The sequence below is a fragment of the Nycticebus coucang genome, chromosome 22 (genome assembly GCF_027406575.1).
Source record: "Nycticebus coucang isolate mNycCou1 chromosome 22, mNycCou1.pri, whole genome shotgun sequence".
Lineage (NCBI taxonomy): Eukaryota > Metazoa > Chordata > Mammalia > Primates > Lorisidae > Nycticebus > Nycticebus coucang.
Window position 1 is genome coordinate 21786438 of NC_069801.1, and position 21826 is coordinate 21808263.

The 21826-nt window shown below is 49.5% G+C and overlaps 1 protein-coding gene across 3 annotated transcripts; it reads left to right on the forward strand.

Moving 5' to 3' along the window:
• The first annotated feature begins 1732 nt into the window (after nt 1-1732).
• THEMIS2 (thymocyte selection associated family member 2) lies at nt 1733-16986 on the forward strand. Of its 3 annotated transcripts, XM_053575788.1 has the most exons (6): nt 1733-1847; nt 5042-5182; nt 8964-9374; nt 11489-12549; nt 15389-15536; nt 15953-16986. In XM_053575788.1, exons 1-6 carry the CDS (start codon nt 1754-1756, stop codon nt 16141-16143), a joined length of 2046 nt encoding a protein of 681 aa, XP_053431763.1. In that variant the 5' UTR covers nt 1733-1753; the 3' UTR covers nt 16144-16986. The 3 variants fall into 3 exon arrangements, with proteins under 3 accessions (XP_053431763.1, XP_053431765.1, XP_053431764.1); XM_053575790.1 differs by lacking the exon at nt 8964-9374; XM_053575789.1 differs by lacking the exon at nt 5042-5182 and having other exon boundaries at nt 1750-1847.
• The last annotated feature ends 4840 nt before the right edge of the window (nt 16987-21826 follow it).

Below are 21826 nucleotides of genomic sequence, written 5' to 3' on the forward strand. Positions count from 1 at the left end.
TCTTTCTTTCTTTTCTTTTTCTTTCTTTTTTTTTTTTTTTTTTTGAGACAGGATCTCACACTGTCACCCAGGGTAGCGTACACAGGCATGATAAGATCATAGCTCACTGTATGAGCTCATAACCCAAGTATGAACTCTTGGGTTCGAGGGATCCAATCCTTCTGCTTTAGCTTCCTGAGTAGTTGTAACTACAGGCACACAGCTATTTTCTTTTTTTCTCATCTTTTGTAGAAACAAGTTCTCACCACATTACTCAGGCTAAAAGCTTATCTTTTATTCTTACAGTAGGGTCTACTGTAACTCTAGGCAAAACTGGACTGACCAGAAATCCATCAGGGTTACAATGGTCGGTTGAAACACATGGGAAAGAGATGAAGGATCATCATTTTCTAGTCAGGCTTATACCTGTAGTATTAGCTATTGGGAAGCTAAGGCAGGAGGAGCACTTGAGCCCAGGAGTTCAAGACCACCCTGGGCAGCATTGCAAGACCCCATCTCTTAAAAAAGTTAGCTGGGCATGGTGGTGCACAGCTATAGTTTCTTTTATTTTTCACTATATTAAAATTTTGTTATTATCTCTGTTTAAAAGTCATCTACCGGGCAGTGCCTGTGGCTCAAAGGGGTAGGGCGCAGGCTCCATATGCTGGAGGTGGTGGGTTCAAACCCAGCCCCGGCCAAAAACTGCAAAGAAAAAAAAACTTTATTAAAAATAAATAAATAAATAATAAAAGTCGTCTACCAAAAAAGTCTTCTATCACTTTTAGAATGACAAAAAACTAAAGCATTTTACATAATACCTGTATCATTTCGTTTAACCTTCACAATCTGCTGAGAAAAGATTCTTTCCCATATTTTATTTTATTTTTATTATTTGTTTTGAGACAGAGACTCACCTTCTTGTCCCTGGTAGAGTGCGGGAACGTCATAGCTCACAGTAACCTCAAACTCTTGGGCTCAAGCGATCCTCTTGCCTCAGCCTCCCAAGTAGCTGGAATTACAGGCACCTGCCACAACGTCCTGTTGTTATTATTATTATTATTATTATTATTATTTAGAGTCCGGGGCTTGCTCTTGCTCAGGCTGGTCTCCAAATCCTGAGCTCAAGTGATCCGCCTTCCTGGGCCTCCCAGAGAGTGCTGGATTACAGGTGTGAGCCACCATGCCCCTCCTCTTTCCCCTGTTTTACAGAGGAAATTGAGGCTCAGAAAATTAAAGTGATTTGCCTAAAGTCATATAACAACCAAGAGGAGGAGCTGGGACTTGAATTTATTTAGGGTGAACTGCACCACGGGTTCCCTGGAGCTACAGGGGATTGGAATAGCCTTATTCCATTCCTGTGAAGTTGAGAGAAGTGGTTGGTCAGTCTCCTAAATAGGTTTCTCTTTTGCTCTTTTGTCCGAGGAAGAATTCTTTCTTTCTTTTTTTTTTTTTTTTGAGACAGTCTTGCTCTGTTGCCCATGTTAGAGTTAATTCACCGCAACCTCCAGCTCCTGGGCTCAACCGATCCCCCTGCCTAAGCCTCCCGAGTAGCTGGAGCTAAAGGCACCTGCCAAAATGCCCGGCAAATTTTTCAAATTTTAGTAGAGATGCAGCCGTCTGAGGCCCCTCTTTTATCTTTGTCATCGCTCCTCCCACTGGGGTCCTGCGGGACTCGGCAGGGCGGGGCTTCCGCGGGACGGGGCGGGGCTTCTGCGGGGATCCCCTGGCTGGCTGCCGCCGGGCGCTCAGTCTGCGCCCAGCCAGCGGCGGGACCATGGAGCCTATGCTGCTGCAGGACTTCGTGCGCGCCCTGGACCCCTCCTCCCTCCCGCGCGTACTGCGGGTCTGTTCGGGGGTCTACTTCGAGGGTGAGTGGGGGGGCTGGGACCCCTCCGAGCCCCTCCCGCTGCGGCTAGGCTGTGGGGCTGGAGCAGAGGCGCTCCGAGGGCGTTAGAAACCAGGGGGAACTGCGCCACGGGTTCAAATCCTGACGCCGCCACTACCCAAGCTGAGATTTGGGTACTCAACCTCTCTAGAACATGGCTTTTGGCTTCCGTGGAATTGGGGGGATCGCTGACCTGCCCCGCAGGGTAGTGGTGAAAAGTCAGTAAATTCAGGCGTCGGAGGTGACCGCGCGCGAGCCAAGCCGAGGTGGAACCGCGTGCGCGTGGAGGGAGCTCCATCTGCACTAGCGGCGCGGCGTCCGGGGCGCTCTTGATCGTTGCTGTTCCTTGACTGTCAAGTGCCAGAGCGGTCTTCCCATCTCCATGGCACTCCGTCCCCTGCCTTATGTACATTGCCTTTTTTTAGTCCCTCATCCCACTTTGGCCCTTGCTGGCCCAGGGGCAGTATTTGATCAGCTCTTCAGTTCTTAGCTTAAATGGCCCGGCTCTCTGCTCTTTCTACGCCCTCACTTCAGCCCCCTCCCCACAGACTCCGCCCTCCGGTTCACAGGGATGGGTATACAGCAGGGGCCCACTCACTGGTTATTGCTCCAAAGAGCAAGAGATGAGGGATTGACAGGTGGTGCGAAGGAGAGGACAGCAGCGCAGGGGCTGTGGCCAGGGCTGCTCTGCGGTGAGGGGGAGAAAGGCTGGAGTGGGGGAAGGGGGAGAAGGAGGGAGAGAACCAAGAGATGCAGGGTGCGGGGAGCAGGTTCCTTCCCTAGGGCAGACTTAGGCAGGAGGGCCTGCCCAGCCCTGCTTCCTGCCCGAGGAAAATTTACTCTGCCACAGCAGCTTCGACAAAGTGTTGGGGTCCCAGGTGGGCTCCTAGACTAAGGCTGAGACACATGGAGAGTCATAGGGGCCACCACCTTCCACTGGGCCTCTCCAGGTCCACTTGGGTATCTAACAGATCCAGGTTCAAATCCTGACTCTGGTTCTGGTAGAGGGCTGGGCAGACCCCTATGCCTAAGTCTGTCCCAGGGAAGCAACCTGCACCCCCACCCTGCATCTCTTGGTTCTCTCTTTTCTCTGGGGGCTTACTATAGGCAGCGCTTGAATCTGTTCCTTCTTCTCCCAGTCTAGGTTCAATCCCCTAGGTCCCCAGGCATCCCTTGCCTGCTGGTGTCACAATACCAGAGTTTCCTCATCCTGCCTGACCTGGGGTTAGGGTGATGGTGACCCAGAGAAGGCCCTGAGGGGGGTGTGGGTGTGCAGATGCCATGAGTGTGAAGGACAAATGGCTATGCTGGTGGGGGCCTGTGGTCGGCAGGACACTCAGAAGTGGTTGGCCGAGTGGTTAAGTGCACTCAACTCTCAGTTCTGCCTCTTACTACCTGATTATTTTGGGTGACACACTCAACCTCAACAGTCTCAATTTTCTTACTTAGGAAATTGAAACTGCCCATCCCCACAAGGGCAGTCATGAGTCTTAAATGCAATGATACATCAGAAGCACAGCGGGGCACACGGCAGCTATGGTTCTTACCTGTCTGGAAGGCCACACCCTGACATTGTAGACTGAACTGTGTGCCCTTTCCTGGGGATAAGGTTTTCATCAGTTTCTTGGGTCTGATGTGAAGGGCCTTGCTAGGGCTGCCTGTGGGGGGTGTCAGGTAGCTTCAAGGGCCGACCCCCTGTAGTCACCTGTCCTCCACACACTCTCTGTGAGAAGGATCTTTATTGAGTGCCTTCTGTGTCCTCAAAACTGCTCAAACACTTTCAACTAGGAACGTGGGCTGCTGAAGGTGGACACCCAGAACTTTACCCATTCTGTTAGTGCTCCTCTATTCTCTCCTGTGCTTCCATTAAAAACAACTCATCTGACGAGAAAAGCAAGGACTTAGAGAGCTGGATACCCACCTTGGCTTTGGGTGACCTGAGGGAGCCATTGACCCTCTCTGAGTCGGCTTTTTCTCCTCCCCTCCCCTCCCCTCTCCTCTCTTTTCCTCTCTTCTCTTGGAGATAGGGTCTCACTCTGTCACCCTGGGTAGGAGTGCCCTGGCACCATAGCTTATAACAACCTCAAACTCCTGGGCTCAAGCAATCCTCTTGCCTCAGCCTCCTGAGTAGCTGGGACTATAGGCATGCACCACTATATCAGCTAGTTTTTCTTACTTTTAGTAGAGACAGGGTCTTGCTCTTGCTCAGGCTGGTCTTGAACTCCTGAGCTCAGGCAGTTCACCCAAGTTGGCCTCACAGAGTGTTAGGATTAATGGAGTGAACCACCATGCCTAGCTTTTTTTTTTTTTTGAGAAAGAGTCTTGCTCTCTCACTTGGACTAGAGTGCCATGGCCTCAGCCTAGTTCACAGAAACCTCAAACTCCTGGATTCAAGTGATCCTCCTGCCTCAGCCTCCCAAGTAGCTGGGATTATAGATGCCTGTCACTATACCTGGAAAATTTTTCTATTTTTAGTAAAGATAGTGTCTCACTTTGCATAGGCTGGTCTTTTTTTTTCTTGAGACAGAGTCTCACTTTGTCATTCAGGGATTGAGTGCTGTGGCATCATAGCTCCCAGCAACCTCAAATTCCTGGGTTCAAGATATCCTCTTGCCTCAGTCTCTTGAGTAGCTGGGACGACAGGTGCCTGCCTCAATGCCAGGCTAGCTTTTCTATTTTTGTAGAGACAGGGTTTTGCTTTTCCCAGGCTGGTCTTGACCTCCAATGATCTTCCAGCCTTGTCCTCCCCGAGTGCTAGGATTACAGGCGTGAGCCACCACTGCACCTGAACCTGATTTCATAGCTATATGTGTATAATAAGGGAGTTGGGAATCACTGGGTTATTTACTCATTCATGGATCAACACATACTCAGAGGCCAAGCCCTGTGCTGGTTGCAGTGATGTCAAGATGGATCTGTCCCACCCATGAGCGCAATTTAGGAGGCTTGGGATTTTTGAGAAAGGCCAGAGAAGTGTACCCTGGGAGGAGGGGTGCATCCAATGCGAGGAAGAGGCAGAGATGGCTGAGGGCAGCTAAACCAGTGGACAGTAGGCAGGGAAAGACAAGGAACAAAGTGTAACGAAGGTGTGGCAGAGCACAGTGTGTTGGGCACAGGTTACAGGCTGCCCGGCACTTGGTCCTTGCCTAACAGGAAACTGAGTCCATGTCTCTGCAGGCTCCATCTACGAGATTTGTGGGAATGAATGCTGCCTCTCCACAGGAGACCTGATCAAGGTTACCCAGGTTCACCTCCAGAAGGTGATCTGCAAGAACCCGAGGACAGGTCAGACCATGGAGCTCGCCCCCAACTTCCAGGGTAAGGTGGCCCCTCTGCCTCCTCACATGTCCTGGTATGCTCTAGGTACCTATGGGCCACTTGTGGGCTTGCCAACCGCAGCCCTCACTCTCACCCCTTGAGTTTGCACTTGAGCCTCTCACATTTACTACTACCCTGCCTCAAGGCTGGCGATGTCCTCAGAGTGGCCTGACAACATCCTGAGCATGACGCAGTCACATCCTGTCCCTGCCAGTCTCTCTGATCACGTCTGCCTCTGTTCCGGATCTTTGTCCAGGTGCCTGTGTCTGTGTTTGCTCACATATTCACTCATCAAACATCGGCAGACACTATGTGTGCCGAGCCCTATTGGGGCTAGACTGTGGGGATGCTTAGGTTGAACCAGGCACAGTCCGGTCCACCCAAGAGCATCCAGGCTGGCAGTGAGAGAGGGCAACGGTACAAGCAGTAGAGCATGGCTCTGGGTGAGGGGAACCTGCCCCAGGAGTCTGGAAAGGCTTCCTGGAGGAAGCCAGAGGAATGATCCCAGCTAGAGGGAATAGCATGTGGACATTTGGTGCTCATGAAAGCTCAAGGAACTCAATTATTGTAGGACCATGGCCTGGATCGTTTTTTTTTGAAACAGTCTCACTTTGTTGCCCTGAGTAGAGTGCTGTGGTGGCATCACAGCTCACAGCAACTTCCAGCTCTTGGGCTTAAGTGATTCTCCTGCCTCAGCCTCCTGAGCAGCTGGGACTACAGGCGCCCGCCACAACGCCCGGCTATTTTTTGTTGCAGTTTGGCAGGGCCCAGGTTCAAACCCGCCACCCTCAGTATATGGGGCCTGCGCCCTACTCACTGAGCCACAGGCGCCACCCCATGGCCTGGATCTTGAAGCCAGCAGCCTGGATATGAAACCCAGCTCTTCTGCTCGCTACTAGGTGCTGGCTTGTGGCCTTGGGCAAGTTCCTGGGACTCTCTGGGCCTCAGTTTCCTCTTTTGTAATGGAGGGGGTAATTAGGCTTGCTATGAGGGGCAGGTGAGTTGAGACATGTAAAGGATGGAGACTGGGGGGTCTGGGATGAAGCAGGTACACTCTGGGGCCCTGAGGTCTGGTTCTCTTTTATTCTTTTTTTTTGGAGACGGACTCGCCCAGGCTAGCATGCAGTGGCATCATCATAGTTCCCTGAAGCCTTGGACTTCTGGGCTCAAGCAATCCTCCTGCTTTAGCCTCCAAGTTTCTGGAACCACAGCTGTGCATCACCACACCCAGCTATCTTTTTCTTTTTGTACTCACCGCTATACTAAGGAGGAAGCTTTTTTTTTTTTTTTTTTTTTTGAGACAGAGTCTCGCTTTGTTGCCCTTGGTAGAACCTTGCCCACTCTGTTAGTGCCCTACCAGTGTGGTGGCGCCATAGCTCACAGCAACCTCAGACTCTTGGGCTGGGCTGAAGAGGTCCTCTTGCCTCAGCCTCCCAAGTAGTTGGGATTACTGGCGCCTACCACAATGCCTGGTTATTTTTAGAGATGGGGTCTTGCTCTTGCTCAGGCTGGTCTCAAACGCCTGAGCTCAGGCAATCCATCCACCTCGGCCTCCCAGACTATTAGTATTACAGGTGTGAGCCACAACGCCCTGCCAAGGAAACTAATTTAAACCAAAAAATATTGTAGGGGAGAGGGGTGTTGCTATCTCTTAGGCTGGGACTTGCTTTTTTTTTTTTTTCGTAGAGACAGAGTCTCACTTTATGGCCCTCGGTAGAGTGCCATGGCCTTACACAGCTCACAGCAACCTCCAGCTCCTGGGCTTAAGCAATTCTCTTGCCTCAGCCTCCCGAGTAGCTGGGACTACAGGCGCCCACCACAACGCCCGGCTATTTTTTGGTTGCAGTTTGGCGGGGGCCGGGTTTGAACCCGCCACCCTCGGTATATGGGGCCGGCGCCCTACCGACTGAGCCACAGGCGCCGCCCAGGACTTGCTTTTATTATGATCTTCTTGTGACTGCTTGACAGACATGGGAGGGCATGGCTTCCAGATGAGGACTAGAGGTGGGGACAGGAGCTAGAACACCCAAGGGATGTGTGGTCTTTATTTTGAAGTCTTTGAGGAGCCAATGAGGGTGTTTTTGTTTATTTTTTAGACAGTCTCACTCTGTTGCCCAGGCTAGAGTGCTGTGGTGTCAGCCTAGCTCACAGCAATCTCAAACTCCTGGGTTCAAGCAATTCTCCTGTCTCAAGACTCCTGAGGAGCTGGGAGTACAGGTGCCTGCCACAATGGCCAGCTAATTTTTCTATTTTTCTTTCTTTCCTTTTTTTTTTTGAGACAGAGTCTCACTATGTCACCCTTGGTAGAGTGCTGTGGCATCACAGCTCACAGCAACCTCAAACTCTTGGACTCAAGCAATTCTCTTGCCTCAGCCTCCCAAGTAGCTGAGACTATAGGCACCCACCCAATGCCCAGCTTTTTTTTGTTGTTGTTGCAGTTGTTATTGTTGTTTAGCTGGCCCGGGCTGGGTTAGAACTTGCCGGCCTTGGTATATGTGACTAGTGTTGTAACCACTGTGCTATGGGTGCTGAACCTAATTTTTCTATTTTTAATAGAGATAGAGTCTCATGCTTTTTCAGGCTGATCTCAAACTCCGGACCTCAAGGGCCCCTCCTGCCTTGGCCTCTGAATGTGCTAATATTATAGGCGTGAGCCACCACACTCAGGGTTTTTTAATATGGACATGATATATTTTGAGGGTTTTCTTTTGAAAGAATTTCAAATTTCAAATTTACAGAAGATTTGCTCAAACTTCCATATGTCCTTTATCCAGATGCATCAACTGTTAAACATTTGTTCTCTCCATATGCACATACATACAAATATATTACTATATGTGTATATATTTGGATTATATACATTTATTTGAATCATTTGAGGGTAAATCACTGACACGATACCCCTTTACAACTAAATATTAATTATAAATACTATAGTGTGTACCTCCTAAAAGCAAGGATTACAAAAGTTCAGTGATCAAATTCAGGAAGTTTGATTTTGGTACAATACTATTGTCAATCCACAATACATTACATTTGAATTTCACCCACTGCCCTAATAATGTCCTTTGTGGCAGTTTTTCCCCTTGATCCAGAATCCAGTCCCACGTCACACATCGTATTTGGTTGTCCTATTTCTTTAGTCTCATTTGGGCTGGAACAATTCCTGAGACTTTCTTTGTCTTGACCTTTTTGTAGAATCCAGACCGGTACTTCTGTAGAATGTCCCTCAGTCTGGATGTTTCCTTGAGGAGATTCAGGTTGTGGGTTTGGGGCAGGAAAAGCAGAACAGCTGGGCAGCCAGTGTGGATGGGTGGGATGCAGGGGTGAGGGGTGGTCGGAGGTAGCTCCTGGGATTCTAGTTTGGGAGAGACAGGGGCACAGCCCTGGGTGGGGACCGTAGGTTCCGGGTGTGTGGGAGCTGTCTTGAGGCCTCCAGGGATGGTGAGTGGAGGCAGCTTGGGGCAGGAGGTAGAAGTGTGGGAGTCAAGTGCATCTGCTAGGTTATGTGGCCCTCTTCTGTTTTCTGTGTCTCTGACAATAGTCCCTCTATGTCCTCACCCACCCCCTGCTCCTCACTGCCCATTCATGCACTGTCACCTTCTGCCTTCTTCCTCCAGCCCTGCAGTGCAGATTTCCAGATGCAAACCCACTCTAGACACGGGCCCTAGGGGACTTGGGCCAGGCTATCTGAAGGGCCAGCCCAGGGCCTAAACCCAGCTGAGGCCTGCCCCACCCTGATGCCCACAGTGACTCTCCCACCCTTTGCTGTCCCCCACAGGCTACTTCACCTCCCTCATCAGCCCCCAGAGCTATGAAACCCTGGAAGAGCTGGCTTCTGCCATAACTTGGAGCCCCAAGCAGCTGCCTATTTACTTCATGTCAACCCACAGAATTGTCACAGAGGCCAGGGTAGTGCCTGAGGACCAACTCCTCATTTTTGAGGCGGTGGAAATGTACCTTGGGACCCGCTGTGCCCGCTGTGTCCTGGGACTGGGGAAGCAACAGGTCATCCTACACCTGCCCCTATCTGAGAAGGGGCCCTTCTGGAAGTGGGAGCCCAGTGCCCCTCGAACACTGCTCCAAGTCCTGCAGGACCCTGCCCTGGGGGACCTCGTCTTCACCTGCCCCACCCTACCGTGCCACTTCCTGGTCCTGAGGCCCCAGTATGAGATCCAAGCCATCATGCACAGTGAGTTGCCTGGGCAGGTGGGCAGGCGATGGGGAGGGAATAAGAGGCACCCAAGGAGCTGGTTTGATGGAAGACACCCCCATCCCCATGGGCAACCTTGGAATTCGAGGTGACTTGCCAGCTTTTATGCTGAAGTTATTTTTATTGCTGCTCAGATTATCTCAGCTTTAGCCAATGGGAGCCTTTTCAAGTTCATTCCTTCTTGAATCCTTTGACTTACCTGTGTGGTCTTGAGCAGATTTTCTTGCTTGCTAAAACAATATGTTCCAGCCTGGAATGTTTCCTTCCCAGGAACTGAAGTTAGCTCTTTCCCAGGGAACTCTGCACCATTTTAGTGGGAAATGGTAGTGAGAGACTACAATCTGGGGGAGCCTGAGATTTAATGGTGGGGGGCTGAGTGTGGTGGCTCATACCTGTAATCCCAGCACTCTGAGAGGTCGAGGCAGGTGGATTGCCTGAGCTCAAAGGTTCGAGACCAGCCTGGGCAAGAGCCGAGACCCCATCTCTAAAAATAACTGGGCATTGTGGCAGCCACCTACAGTCCCAGCTACTTGGGAGACTGAGACAAGAGAATCGCTTAAGCCCATGAGTTTGAGGTTGCTGTGAGCTATGATAGCACAGTACTCTACTGAGGGAGACAAAGTGAGATTCTGTATTAAAAAAAAAGGTGGGTGGGGCTTTGGGAAGGCTGCCTGGGACAGTGAGGCAGCACTGGTATCCATATGCCATTTGGAAGATGAAAACAGGACAGTGTACAGAACCCCCATGTGCCCAGCTGCCAGCTTCAATCAGCTTAGGTGGCACAGAGCAAAATTCCCAACAATGGGACCTGAAGGAAGTCACCACTCCTCAAAACCTTAGTGCTCTCATCTATTAAATGGGGAGACTATTCCCTGCCCTGCCTTCCATGTGATGTGGATCAAACCACACAGTGGCTGGGCCAGTCCAGAGCCAGCTCTTGAGTTGATCCATCAGGATACTACTAATTAATGCCCAGAGAGGAAATAAGTTGTCTAAGGTCCGTGTTTTTCTCAATTAGGTTTTATTTCTCTCTTTAAACACAGAAAAGATTTGGAAAGGCACCTAGTAAAATTATATTCAAAATTAAATTAAAATTTAAAAAGCAATTGAGCAGATTGGATATTCAATAGTAAGGAATTATCAAATAATTAATGTTTAGATGCAGTAAGAGCATTGTGGTTATTCTTTAAATAAAAATTATTTTGAGACAGTCTTACTCTGTCACCTTGGGTAGAGTGCTGTGGCATCATAGCTCACAGCAACGTCAGACTCCTGGGCTCAAGAGATCGATCCTCTGGCCTTCTGAGTAGCTGGGACTATAGATGCCCACCACAAAGCCTGGGTAGTTTTTCTATTTTTAGTAGAGACGGGGTCTTGATCTTGCTCAGGCTGGTCTTGAACTCCTGAGCTCAAGAGATCCACCCACCTTGGCCTCCCAGAGTGCTAGGATTATAGGCATGAGCCATTTTTAAATTATCCCCTCTTTTATTTTTATTATTATTATTTTTTTTGTAGAGACACAGTCTCACTTTATGGCCCTTGGTAGAGTGCCGTGGCCTCACACAGCTCACAGCAACCTCCAACTCCAGGGCTTAAGCGATTCTCTTGCCTCAGCCTCCCGAGTAGCTGGGACTACAGGCGCCCGCCACAACGCCTGGCTATATTTTGGTTGCAGTTTGGCCGGGGCGGGTTTGAACCCGCCACCCTCGGTATATGGGGCTGGCGCCTTACCGACTGAGCCACAGGCGCTGCCAATTATCCCCTCTTTTAGCAGTCCATGCTGTCATAGCCACTCATGGCACGATGTGATTATTCTGATTTAGAATAATCTAGTGGAGAGGGAGTGGCTGGAGGTGTAGATGAAATAGATGGGCCATGAGTTAGATGTTGAAGCTGGGTGACAGTCATGTACTGTTCTATTTATAAATATTTAAAAAATTTAAAAGGTTAAAGGAAAAGAGTGGACAAACATCTATCTGGTACAATAGGAAAATGCTGATGGGAAAGAAGTCAGCAAGCCCAGATTAAGGCTGTTTGGGGGGTGGGCACTGGGGAGGTGGGAGTCACACCCCTGAGCTGCTCCCTCTCCACAGTGCGCAGGACCGTTGTTAAGATCCCCTCCACCCTGGAGGTCGATGTGGAGGATGTCACCGCCTTCTCCCAGCACATCCACTTCATCAAACCGCTGCTGCTGAGTGAGGTCCTGGCCCGAGAAGGCCCCTTCCCGCTGGCCGTGGAGATCCTGGAAGTTCCTGAGGGGCCCCCTATCTTCCTTAGCCCATGGGCAAGATCTTTGCGGAAAGGCCAGCAGCTTCACATCCATGGCCTGGCCTCACCACCCTGGCGGGTCCTAGCCTCAAGCAAGGGCCGGAAGGTGCCCAGACACTTCATGGTCTCCGGGGCCTACCAGGGCAAGCTGCGACGGCGGCCGAGGGAGTTCCCTACCGTCTATGACCTCCTGGGTGCTTCCCAGCCAGGCCGGCCACTCCGGGTGGTGGCCACAAAGGACTGTGAGGCCGAGAGGGAAGAGAATCCCGAGTTCACGTCTCTGGCTGTGGGGGATCGGCTGGAGGTGTTGGGGTCTGGCCAGGTCAGTGGGATCCACAGCTGCGACACAGACGTCTTGATATGTCAGAGACTTAGTGACCAGTCTGGGGAGGAAGAGTGTGAGGAGGCTGAGTGCCAAGAGCAGATTCTGCTGCCCTTGTATTTCTCTGGGAGCTTTGTGGAGGAGATGAATGACAGCCGGCGCTACAGCCTGGCGGATCTGACTGCCCAGTTCTCACTGCCTTGTGAGGTCAAGGTGGTGGCTAAGGATCCCAGCCACCTCGCTGACCCTCTGGCCTCCTTCTCTGGCCTGCAGCTGGAGGAGAAGATCACAGAACCCTTCCTGCTGGTGAGCCTGGACTCCGAGGCTGGACTGTGCTTTGAGATCCCTCCGCGGTGGTTGGACTTGACTATTGTGGAAGTCGAGGGGCAGCGAGACTGGCCAGCTGGGTCCCTCCCTGTAGCCACAGTGGAGGAGCTGACAGATGCCTTCTACTATCACCTTCGAAAGTTACCGGTCTGTGAGATCCAACGACCCCCACCCAGGCCCCCCAAAAGTCAGGACCTCAGTGGGCGGAGGAGACAAAGCAGCGAGGGAGGCACCAAGGTACCATGGACCCGAAATGGGCAGGGAGGGCGTCACCTGTCGAGGTCATTGCCTCTTTGTCATGTTTCTCTTACGATTGGGTGTAACTTGAATTTGTAACAAGCATACTTTTCACTTATTACTCTTACTTGATGTTCGCAATCCTGAGATTAGTGTGATTATCCACATTTAATGGGTGAGAAAATGAGGACTCAGAGACCCTGAGACTTGCCCATGGTCCTAGTTGTTAAGTGGGAGGTGGGAACTTGAGCATAGACACTCCAAGTTCATGGTGTTCTTCATCTCTTTGCTACCCCTGCTGCCATTGCTGAGTTCAAGTCACATCATTTTTCACCTAAACTGTTTCAGCAGCCTCTTAGAAATGCCAGAATGGCCTCCTAAATCATTCCCTGGTCACTGATGGGTCTTGGTTCCATCTTCTGGAACCTTCTATGGCTCCCCCTTGCCAGAGGATAACGCAAACCCCTCAACAGGCATCCAGATTCTTTTATAAGCTGATTCCAGACCAGCCTTCCAGGCTGTCTTCTACCACCACATTCTGCAGTCCCTGCTCCAGCCAGAGAAGGCAACTCCTGCTTTGGCACTCACATGGCCGGCTGGACCTTCTGCCAGCAGTGTCCTTTTCCTTTAGGGTCACGGGCAAGGGGAAGCCTACATTCCCCCTTCAGCAAGGACAGTCCTGTTTCCTCTTCTGTACTTCTGCTGCACACTGTCACCTGCAATTAGTCCTACTGGAGGGGCTTTCTCTGGCTAGAGAGAGTTCTGTGGGGGCAAGGGCCTCACCTGCTCCAAGGCCAGTGATCATCTGCTAAACAGAGCCAAAGGGAATCACAGAGGGGGAAGCAGGGGGCATGCAGTCCCCATGAAAGGGTAGGTTTCATCCCTCCTCACTCTGTAGTCTGGGCAAGCAGCTCCCCCTCTGAGCATGTTTTCTCTGCAGCAAATCGGAGCTAATGCCACCCCAGCGCTCTTCGGCTGGCTGCTCCCTAGTGGGAGCTTACTCTATGGCAGACCCTGAACTGCGCTGTCCCCTCTGGCTCGTATGACACCTCTGAGGTAGACACTGATATTAAGAAAACAAGAAGCACAGAGAGGCAAAGTAGTTTCCCAGCGATCACATGGCCAGCAAGTGGCAGGGCTGGGATTTGAAACTGGGTCTGACCACACAGCCTGGGCGCCTAACTACTGTGTTCTGCTGAGGGTGGGAGGGGATGTGCTGGATAAAAAGTACTGTGGAAACTGTTAACACACATGTTCTAGGAGTACGAATGATTATCGGAATAACCGTGGAAGCTGAAAGATAAATTGTGAGTGGTCTCAGTCCCAGCAGGGGCTCCTATCTAGGTTGGGACTGGAGCAGTCACTTCTAGACTGGGACATCTGGTGAAAGTGCTGGGAAGAGCATAGCACAGGAATTGAGAGGCTTCAGCCTGAGTCTTAGCTGCTGAGAGATGTTAGACCCTGTCAGTGCTGTTGCCCCTGAACCAGTAACTTTTCCTCTCTGGGCATTTGTATCCTCACTGCTGACCAGTGGAGTGGCACCCTTTGCTCTCTACAGCGTGGCCTGGTGCAGACTTAGGGGCCTCAGGCATTCTGGGTCTTGCTATGGAGCCCCTGCATGAGGTTTGACAAGGCACACTCTCTCTTCCTACATAAACTGGGCATTGAAATAACCATGCATGGCTTGGTGCCTGTAGCTTAGCGGCAAGGGCTCCAGCCACATACACCAGAGCTGGCGGGTTCGAATCCAGCCCAGACCTGCCAAATGACAATAACAACTACAACCAAAAAATAAATAAATAAATAAATAGCTGGGCGTTGTGGTGGGTGCCTGTAGTCCCAGCTACTTGGGAGGCTGAGGTAAGAGAATTGCTTGAGCCCAATAGCTTGAGGTTGCTGTGAGCTGGGATGCCACAGCACTCTACCCAGGGCAACATAGTGACACTGTGTCTCAAAAAAAAAAAAAAGAAGAGGAAAGAAATAACCACGCAGAGGGTCACCTGAGAATTAAATGAGCAGATGTGCATATAATATCCAGCCACGGTAGGAATTCAGCCCTCTTCCTCCCAGGACCCCTCTCAACTCTGGCACTGCCATGAGGCTTTGTGGCTACTTTCTGAGCTGTCCCCACTTTGCTTTTTCCCCTTCAGCCAGAGAATTAAGACACCAATAGAGCCCCTCTGTGGAGAATCCCAGGGACACCTGTCTCCAGCCCCCCAACCCTATTCTTCCACCTGGACTTTATTCTCCTTGCCTAAGAATATTTCATGTGCCCAGCCCCGGCCAAAAAAAAAAAAAAAAGAATATTTCATGTGTTGGCTTGGTGCCCATAGCTCAGTGGTTAGGGCACTGGGCACATACACCAGGGCTGGCAGGTTCGAACTCAATCTGGGCCTGCTAACAATGACAACTGCAACAACAACAACAATAACAAAATAGCCGGGTGTTGTGGCAGGTGCCTGTAGTCCCAGCTACATGGGAAGCTGAGGCAAGAGAATCGCTTAAGCCCAAGAGTTTGAGGTTGCTGTGAGCTGTGACACCACGGCACTCTACCGAGGGTGACATAGTAACACTCTTTCTCAAAAAAAAAACAAAAACCCCATAAATGCATCAATGTACACAGCTATGATTTAATACAAATAAATAAATAAATAAATAAATAAAATTTCAAAAAAATAAGAAGACTATTTCATGTGCTTATAGCAAAATTACCTGGGTCCTTAGAGGTCCTGCCCTGAAAAGGAAAGTAGAGGAAGTGATATTTAAGTGAGTTACATTTCATGGACTGTATATGCCCAATTCTGGGGACCCCACTGATTTCTGTTCTTTTTCTCCAAAGTCTTCTCAAATCCTAGAAGTACAGGAACCTCCTCTGCGGCCCAAACCCGTGGCAAAGACCTCACCAAAGTTCACCAAGGACACCTGCAGTACGTACAGCAAGATTCTTGCCTCTAAGGGTGGCCGTAGGCCCAAAACACAAAGTGCAGGTGAGTCCCTGCTGGCCCCCCTCACCCTTGGCCTTGCTTCTCCCCTTCCACATCCCTTCTTTTCTGTTTCTTTCACCTCTGATTGCCCTGCCCATCAGAAGAACCCTGTGTGGTCTGTGTGGACAGGCCTATATGGGCTGGGCTCAGGTGGAAAGATCCCAATTGTCTCTCTCCCATGGGCTCTAGAGCCCTGGCCAGAAAAATAACTTCAGTCCCCAACGCTCACCCTCCCTGCAGCATACAGGACAATGAAATGGTGACGAAGTGTTGAAACAAAACAAATAGTGGTTTCTGGGCTAGCAAAGACCTTAGAGCATCCAGGCCAACTCCTTCCCTATGTGAAGAAACTACCCTAAATTGAGGAAGGAACTTGCCTAAGCCAAAGATCCTCATTGACTCTTTGTTTGTTTTTGTAGCAACCAGGTCTCACTGTTTTGATCAGGCTGGTCTCAGATTCCTGGCCTCAAGTGATCCTCCTGCCTCGGTTTCCCAAAGTGTTAGGAATACTGGTGTGAGCCACCGCACCCAGCCCTTCATTGACTCTTTTGCAGATGAAGATGAACATGATTATGAAGAAGTAATTGAGCACTTTAAGAAAACCATGTAGGTTTTCTAGAAAACCATGCCTCCTAACTGCTGCTGCCTGGGGAATCTGAAACACCAGCCAACCCTTACAAGCTTCTAAAAGGGCCTGGGCAAGGACTCAAAGAAATCAAACTGCAGACAGGGAAGGGCTTTGTGGGGCTGATTCGAAATAGGACGGCTTCCTTCAGGTTCTGAGCTCCTGTCACTGAGGGTGTCTTCTCCGGGCCCAGCACCTGGCACATGGTATGCAGAGGAACCAGTGGAGTTGCACTCAATCCTGCATCCCGACCAGTGGTCTCAGAGAGGAGTCAAAGAGGCCACCAAACTTGGGGATGGCTGCACATTGCTATCTGCCTCTCAGTAAAGGAACTTCAGCCTTGATCGCACTGCACTGACAAACTTTTAAAAATGTTTGCCACCCCCCGCTTTCCCTCCCTCCTGCTTCCACCTGCCCGCCAGGCTCCAAGCACCTGTGAGACAGGAATTGTGTCACTGAATCACCTAGCATGTGGGGACTGTAGGAATGTAGGTGGGAGCCTGGCTTCAAGAGCAGAAAATTAGTGAAATGAGGGAAGCCAATGGAAGACTTATGTGGAGACCCCAGGCTATGAAAAACTGGTAGGTTTCATCAGATGGTGCTAAGATATTGTCAAAGTTGTAAGTGACTATCCAAGATCATTTCGTTCTAAAGGCACAAAATAAAAATGACATTGCCAAGTGCAGTGGGATGTATCTATAGTCCTAGCTACCTGGGAGGTTGAGATGGGAGGATGGCTTGAAGCCAGGAGTTCAAGACCAGCCCAGACAACATCATCTCAAGAACTTAGTTCCCTGGGCGGTGCCTGTGGCTCAAGGGGGTGGGGCACTGGCCCCATATACTGGAGGTGGCAGGTTCAAACCCGGCCCCATCCAAAAAAAAAAAGAACTTAGTTCCCAAGTATTTAGTGGTTTTCTGGATATATAAGAAAAAAAAACTGAGTTTCTATATCAGTGGTTCTCACCTTCCTAATGTCGCGACCCTTTAATACAGTTCCTCATGTTTTGGTCACCCCCAACCATAAAATTATTTTCATTGCTACTTCATAACTGTAATTTTGCTACTGTTATGAATTATAATGTAAATATCTGATATTAGGCGACCCCTGTGAAAGGGTCGTCTGACCCCCAAAGGGGTCTTGACCCACAGGTTGAGAACCGCTGTTCTATATGGATAACAGACCATTTATTAAGTTCTGGCTGTGTGCCAGATGCTTTACAAATCATATTCAAGTCCTTACTTCCTGGTGGCGCCTGTGGCTCAAAGAAGTAGGGCACCAGCCCCATATACCGAAGGTGGCAGGTTCAAACCCAGCCCCAGCCAAAAACTGCAAAAAAAAAAAAAAAAAAAAAAGTCCTTACTTCCTGGGGTAGACAATAGCTGATATTAAAGATTGAGGGACAGGCTGACTACTGCAGTGGTGAAGGGTGAGGACCCCAGCTTGTCACCCTCCTGCTGGGATTATGGGATCCCACGAGCAAGTTATTTTAACCTCTCTAAGCTTCAGTTTCTTGACATGTTATATGAAACTGATAGTTATCTACCTCACAAGATTGTTTTAAAGGTCAGAGATAATCTTTGTAAAGCATTTAACACAGTGCTTGGCACCTAGTAAATAATAAATATGTTGGTATCATTACTGCCAAAGACCACGCATATAGCTGTAGTCTAAACTCTTTCCACACCTCCACAATGTCTCTTAGTCATGGGATTCATTCCAAAGTTTAAAATATGCCACTTTCCTAGACTGCAGAGACTCTCACCGGAGAGCCTGGCTTTCTAGTTTAGTGGAGATAAGAGGACAGACACAAGCTTTTGTCCCTGCGAAGAGTAACTCAGCTTCCAGGGTCAGCCTAGGACCTTCATCGAGGCAAGACCATGGGCTGCATTTCCTGGAAGTGGTGGGACTTTGGTTTGTGGGCTGATCCGGTCATAGAACTAGGCACCATGGTTAGCAGAGAAGATAAAAAATGGACAAAAAGATGAGCTAAGTCTCCAGCTGAGGTAGGAGCCGCAAGAGGGTGGAGTTTCCCGCTTCTGGTTTTTAGGGACTGTACTTGGGCATGCTCTTCCTTTACCCAGCATCTCTCTGGGCTGCCTGGAGCCACTGCGTTTCCCAGGCCTCGGGGCCTCCACACTAGCATGGAGTCCTCCAGGTGACTGCTGAGTGGATCCTATAGTCTGTGGCCATCCTGACCAGCTCACCAATTCTCATGCCCTCGTCCAGAGAGCTCATTCCACACTGCACATTTCAGTGAGAAGAGACTACTGTGGGGAGAAGGAATGAGCAAGAAAGTGAATAAAGTTCCTTCCTCCTTGGCACAGAACAGGGGGCCAGGCCAGTGTGCTAAATGCCACTGATTCTCACTTCCACATTTGCTTTTAACTAACTTGGCACAAAATAGAGCAAGATCAGCAACAAAACCACAAAGAGAGGCAGGAGAGAGGGCTACCAGTTCCTACAAAATGGGCTTTCTGACTAGACAAATGCTTTGAGAAAAAAAAGCAGCAATCTCAGAGCAGCAAAAGCTGAACTTAAAAGGAAGGCATGTTTGAAAACCACAACTGTGAATGTTTTCTTGCCAGAGCAATGAAGGGTGGCACGACATGGACCAGAGGCAGAAGATGCTAGTCTCAGGGTACTTTTGTTTTCTTCATCCATTGAATAAAACAGTGGGCAGTGGGGAGGGTGATAGGATAGGGCTTGGGATTCCCTGAGCAGTGGTCTCCAAAAGAGGAGCACTGACTCCTGGGAAACAAAATAATTATTAGTACGAATTTAAAATTTAAAAAATTTTTGGGGCGGCGCCTGTGGCTCAGTCCATAAGGCACCGGCCCCATATACCGAGGGTGGTGGGTTCAAACCCGGCCCCGGCCGAACTGCAACCAAAAAATAGCTGGGCATTGTGGCGGGCGCCTGTAGTCCCAGCTGCTCGGGAGGCTGAGGCAAGAGAATCGCTTAAGCCCGGGAGTTGGAGGTTGCTGTGAGCTGTGTGACGCCACGGCACTCTACCGAGGGCCATAAAGTGAGACTCTGTCTCTACAAAATAAAAAAAAAAAATAAAAATAAAAAAAAAAATTAAAAAATTTTTAAATACGTACTTTTTTTTTGAGACAGAGACTCACTCTGTTGCTCTGGGTAAAGTGCTGTGGCACCATCATAGCTCACAGCAACCTCAAACACTTGGGCTTAAGCAATCCTCTTGCCTCAGCCTCCCAAGTAGCTGGAACTCCAGGCACCCATCACATGCCTGGCTGTTTTTTTATTTTTTTTTTGCAGTTTTTGTCCAGGGCTAGGTTTGAACCTGCCACCTCCACCATATGGGGCTGGCGTCCTACTCCTTTGAGCCACAGGCGCCGCCCTGGTTGTTTTATTTTTAATAGAGATGGGGTCTCACTCTTGCTCAGGCTGGTCTCGAGCTCCAGAGCTCAAGCAATCCACCTGTCTCAGCCTCCCAGAGTGCTGGGATTATAGGTGTGAGCCACCGTGCCCAGTCCTATTTTTAAAATTCTTTTTCATTTCTATTTTTGAAGGTTTATAATGTACATATTAATAGAGTAACAGGTAAATAATTGCTTTTGTTTTTGAGACAGTCTCACTCTATTGCCTTGGGTAGAGTGCTGTGGTAGGTTCAAGGAATTCTCTCTTGCCTCAGCCTCCCTAATAGCTGGGACTACAGATGCCTAAATCCCTGCCTGGCTAATTTTTCTATTTTTAGTAGAGATGGGGTTTCACTCTTGCTTAGACTGGTCTCAAACTTCTAAGCTCAATCAATCCACTTGCCTCAGCCTCCCAAAATGTTAGCCACTGTGCCCAGCCAGACACTAATTTTTTTTTTGGGGGAGACAAGAGTCTAACTATGTCGCCCTCAGTAGAGTGCTATAGAGTCACAGCTCACAGCAATCTCAAACTCTTGGGCTTACGCAATTCTCTTGCCTCAGCCTCCCAAGTAGCTGGGGCTACAGGCGCCCACCACACGCCCAGCCATTTTTGTTGTTGTTATTATAGTTGTCATTGTTGTTTGGTAGGCCTGGGCTGCGTTTGAACCCACCAGCACTGGTGTATGTGGCCGGTGCCCTAGCCACTGAGCTACAGGCACCGAGCCTCTTTGCTTTTGAGAGTCTGACTTTGTTGCCCTCAGGAGAGTGTGGTGGAGTCGTAGCTCACCAGTAAGGTATTATTTCCCAAGAAGCCTCATTTCCCACCTATATACCTAGAGGAAGATTTTTCTGCGAGCAAGCTGAACCCATTGCTGGGCTATTGATACTGGAGGTTTCTAAGTACCCACTTGGGGTGATACTGCTGTCTCAATAGTGTACCAAGAGAACACTACATCTGATGTACGAGGGGACCACAAATGTCTGTGATGCAAGTTCCTCCTGCCCAAGCAGAGCATCCGCTCCACGAAGGCTGGAGCTTCATTCTGCTGAGGAACAACCCCCCAGGCCCGTAGGACCCCACGGTGTTCAGAAATCACACTCCTCCTGCGAGACCATAGAAATGCCAAGATGGCAGAGAGGTAGCAAGTCCTGTGATGTCAAACCCTTTTTGTGCTTTATATATTCCTAGTACCTCACCAATGGGTTGACGTGGTATGTATCAAATCAAAACTGAATAATTTTTCATTGCTACATCATCTGATTCTATTAAAAAAAAAAAAAAAGACTTCCACCTAAAACTACTTCTGTTGCTTCCCCCATTGGGGGGCACTTGGCTGATTACTAGAAAGAGAAGCCCACCACCCGTGAAAGTATCCTATCATAGATTCCAAATTCAAATATATATTTCACCATGTTTAGCCACTGTTCTTTCTTTGGGAAAATAACCAAGAATGGACCAACTTGCAAATGAACATACTGGTTGACTGAGTTTTAAGCATCTGCTTTGCTCCCCAGATGGTAACTACTCTATGTTCAGACTAACACCTAGACAGTGTTTACTGTTAGAAAGCAAGGGGGTGGCAACTTCTCTACACAGCTGCTAAATCTCATTTAGAAAACTAGTTAAAGCAAATATAGACTTCTTTTGCATGCTGCACTTCATTACCTTCATAACTGGTTCCTTGACTCAAGATGTGGCTTGCTTTCTGGAGTTGTCAAAGACAACTCTGGGGCTGGGTGTGGTGCCTCCCATCTGTAATCTCAGCACTTTGGGAGTCTGAGGCAGGAGGATCACTTGAGATCAGGAGTGTGAGACCAGCCTGAGCAAGAGCAAGACCCCATTATTACAAAAAAATAGAAAAATGGCTTGGCACCCGTAGTACAGTGGTCACAGTGCCAGCTACTTGCACTGAAGCTGGCGGGTTCGAGCCCAGCTCGGGCCAGCTAAACAACACTGACAACTGTAACCAAAAATAGCCAGGTGTTGAGGCGGGGGGGTGCCTGTAGTCCCAGCTATTTCAGAGGCTGAGGCAAGAGAATCGCTTAAGCCCAAGAGTTGGAGGTTGTTGTGAGCTGTGATGCTATAGCACTCTATCAAGGGTGACATAGTGAGACTCCATCTCAAAAAAAAAAAAAAAGCTGGGTGTTGTGGCAGGTGCCTGTAACCAGCTACTCCAGAGGCTGAGGCAAGAGAATTGCTTGAGCACAAGAGTTGGAGGTTGTTGTGAGCTATAAAGCCACAGCACTCTACCAAGGGTGACATAGTGAGACTCTGTCTCAAAAAAAA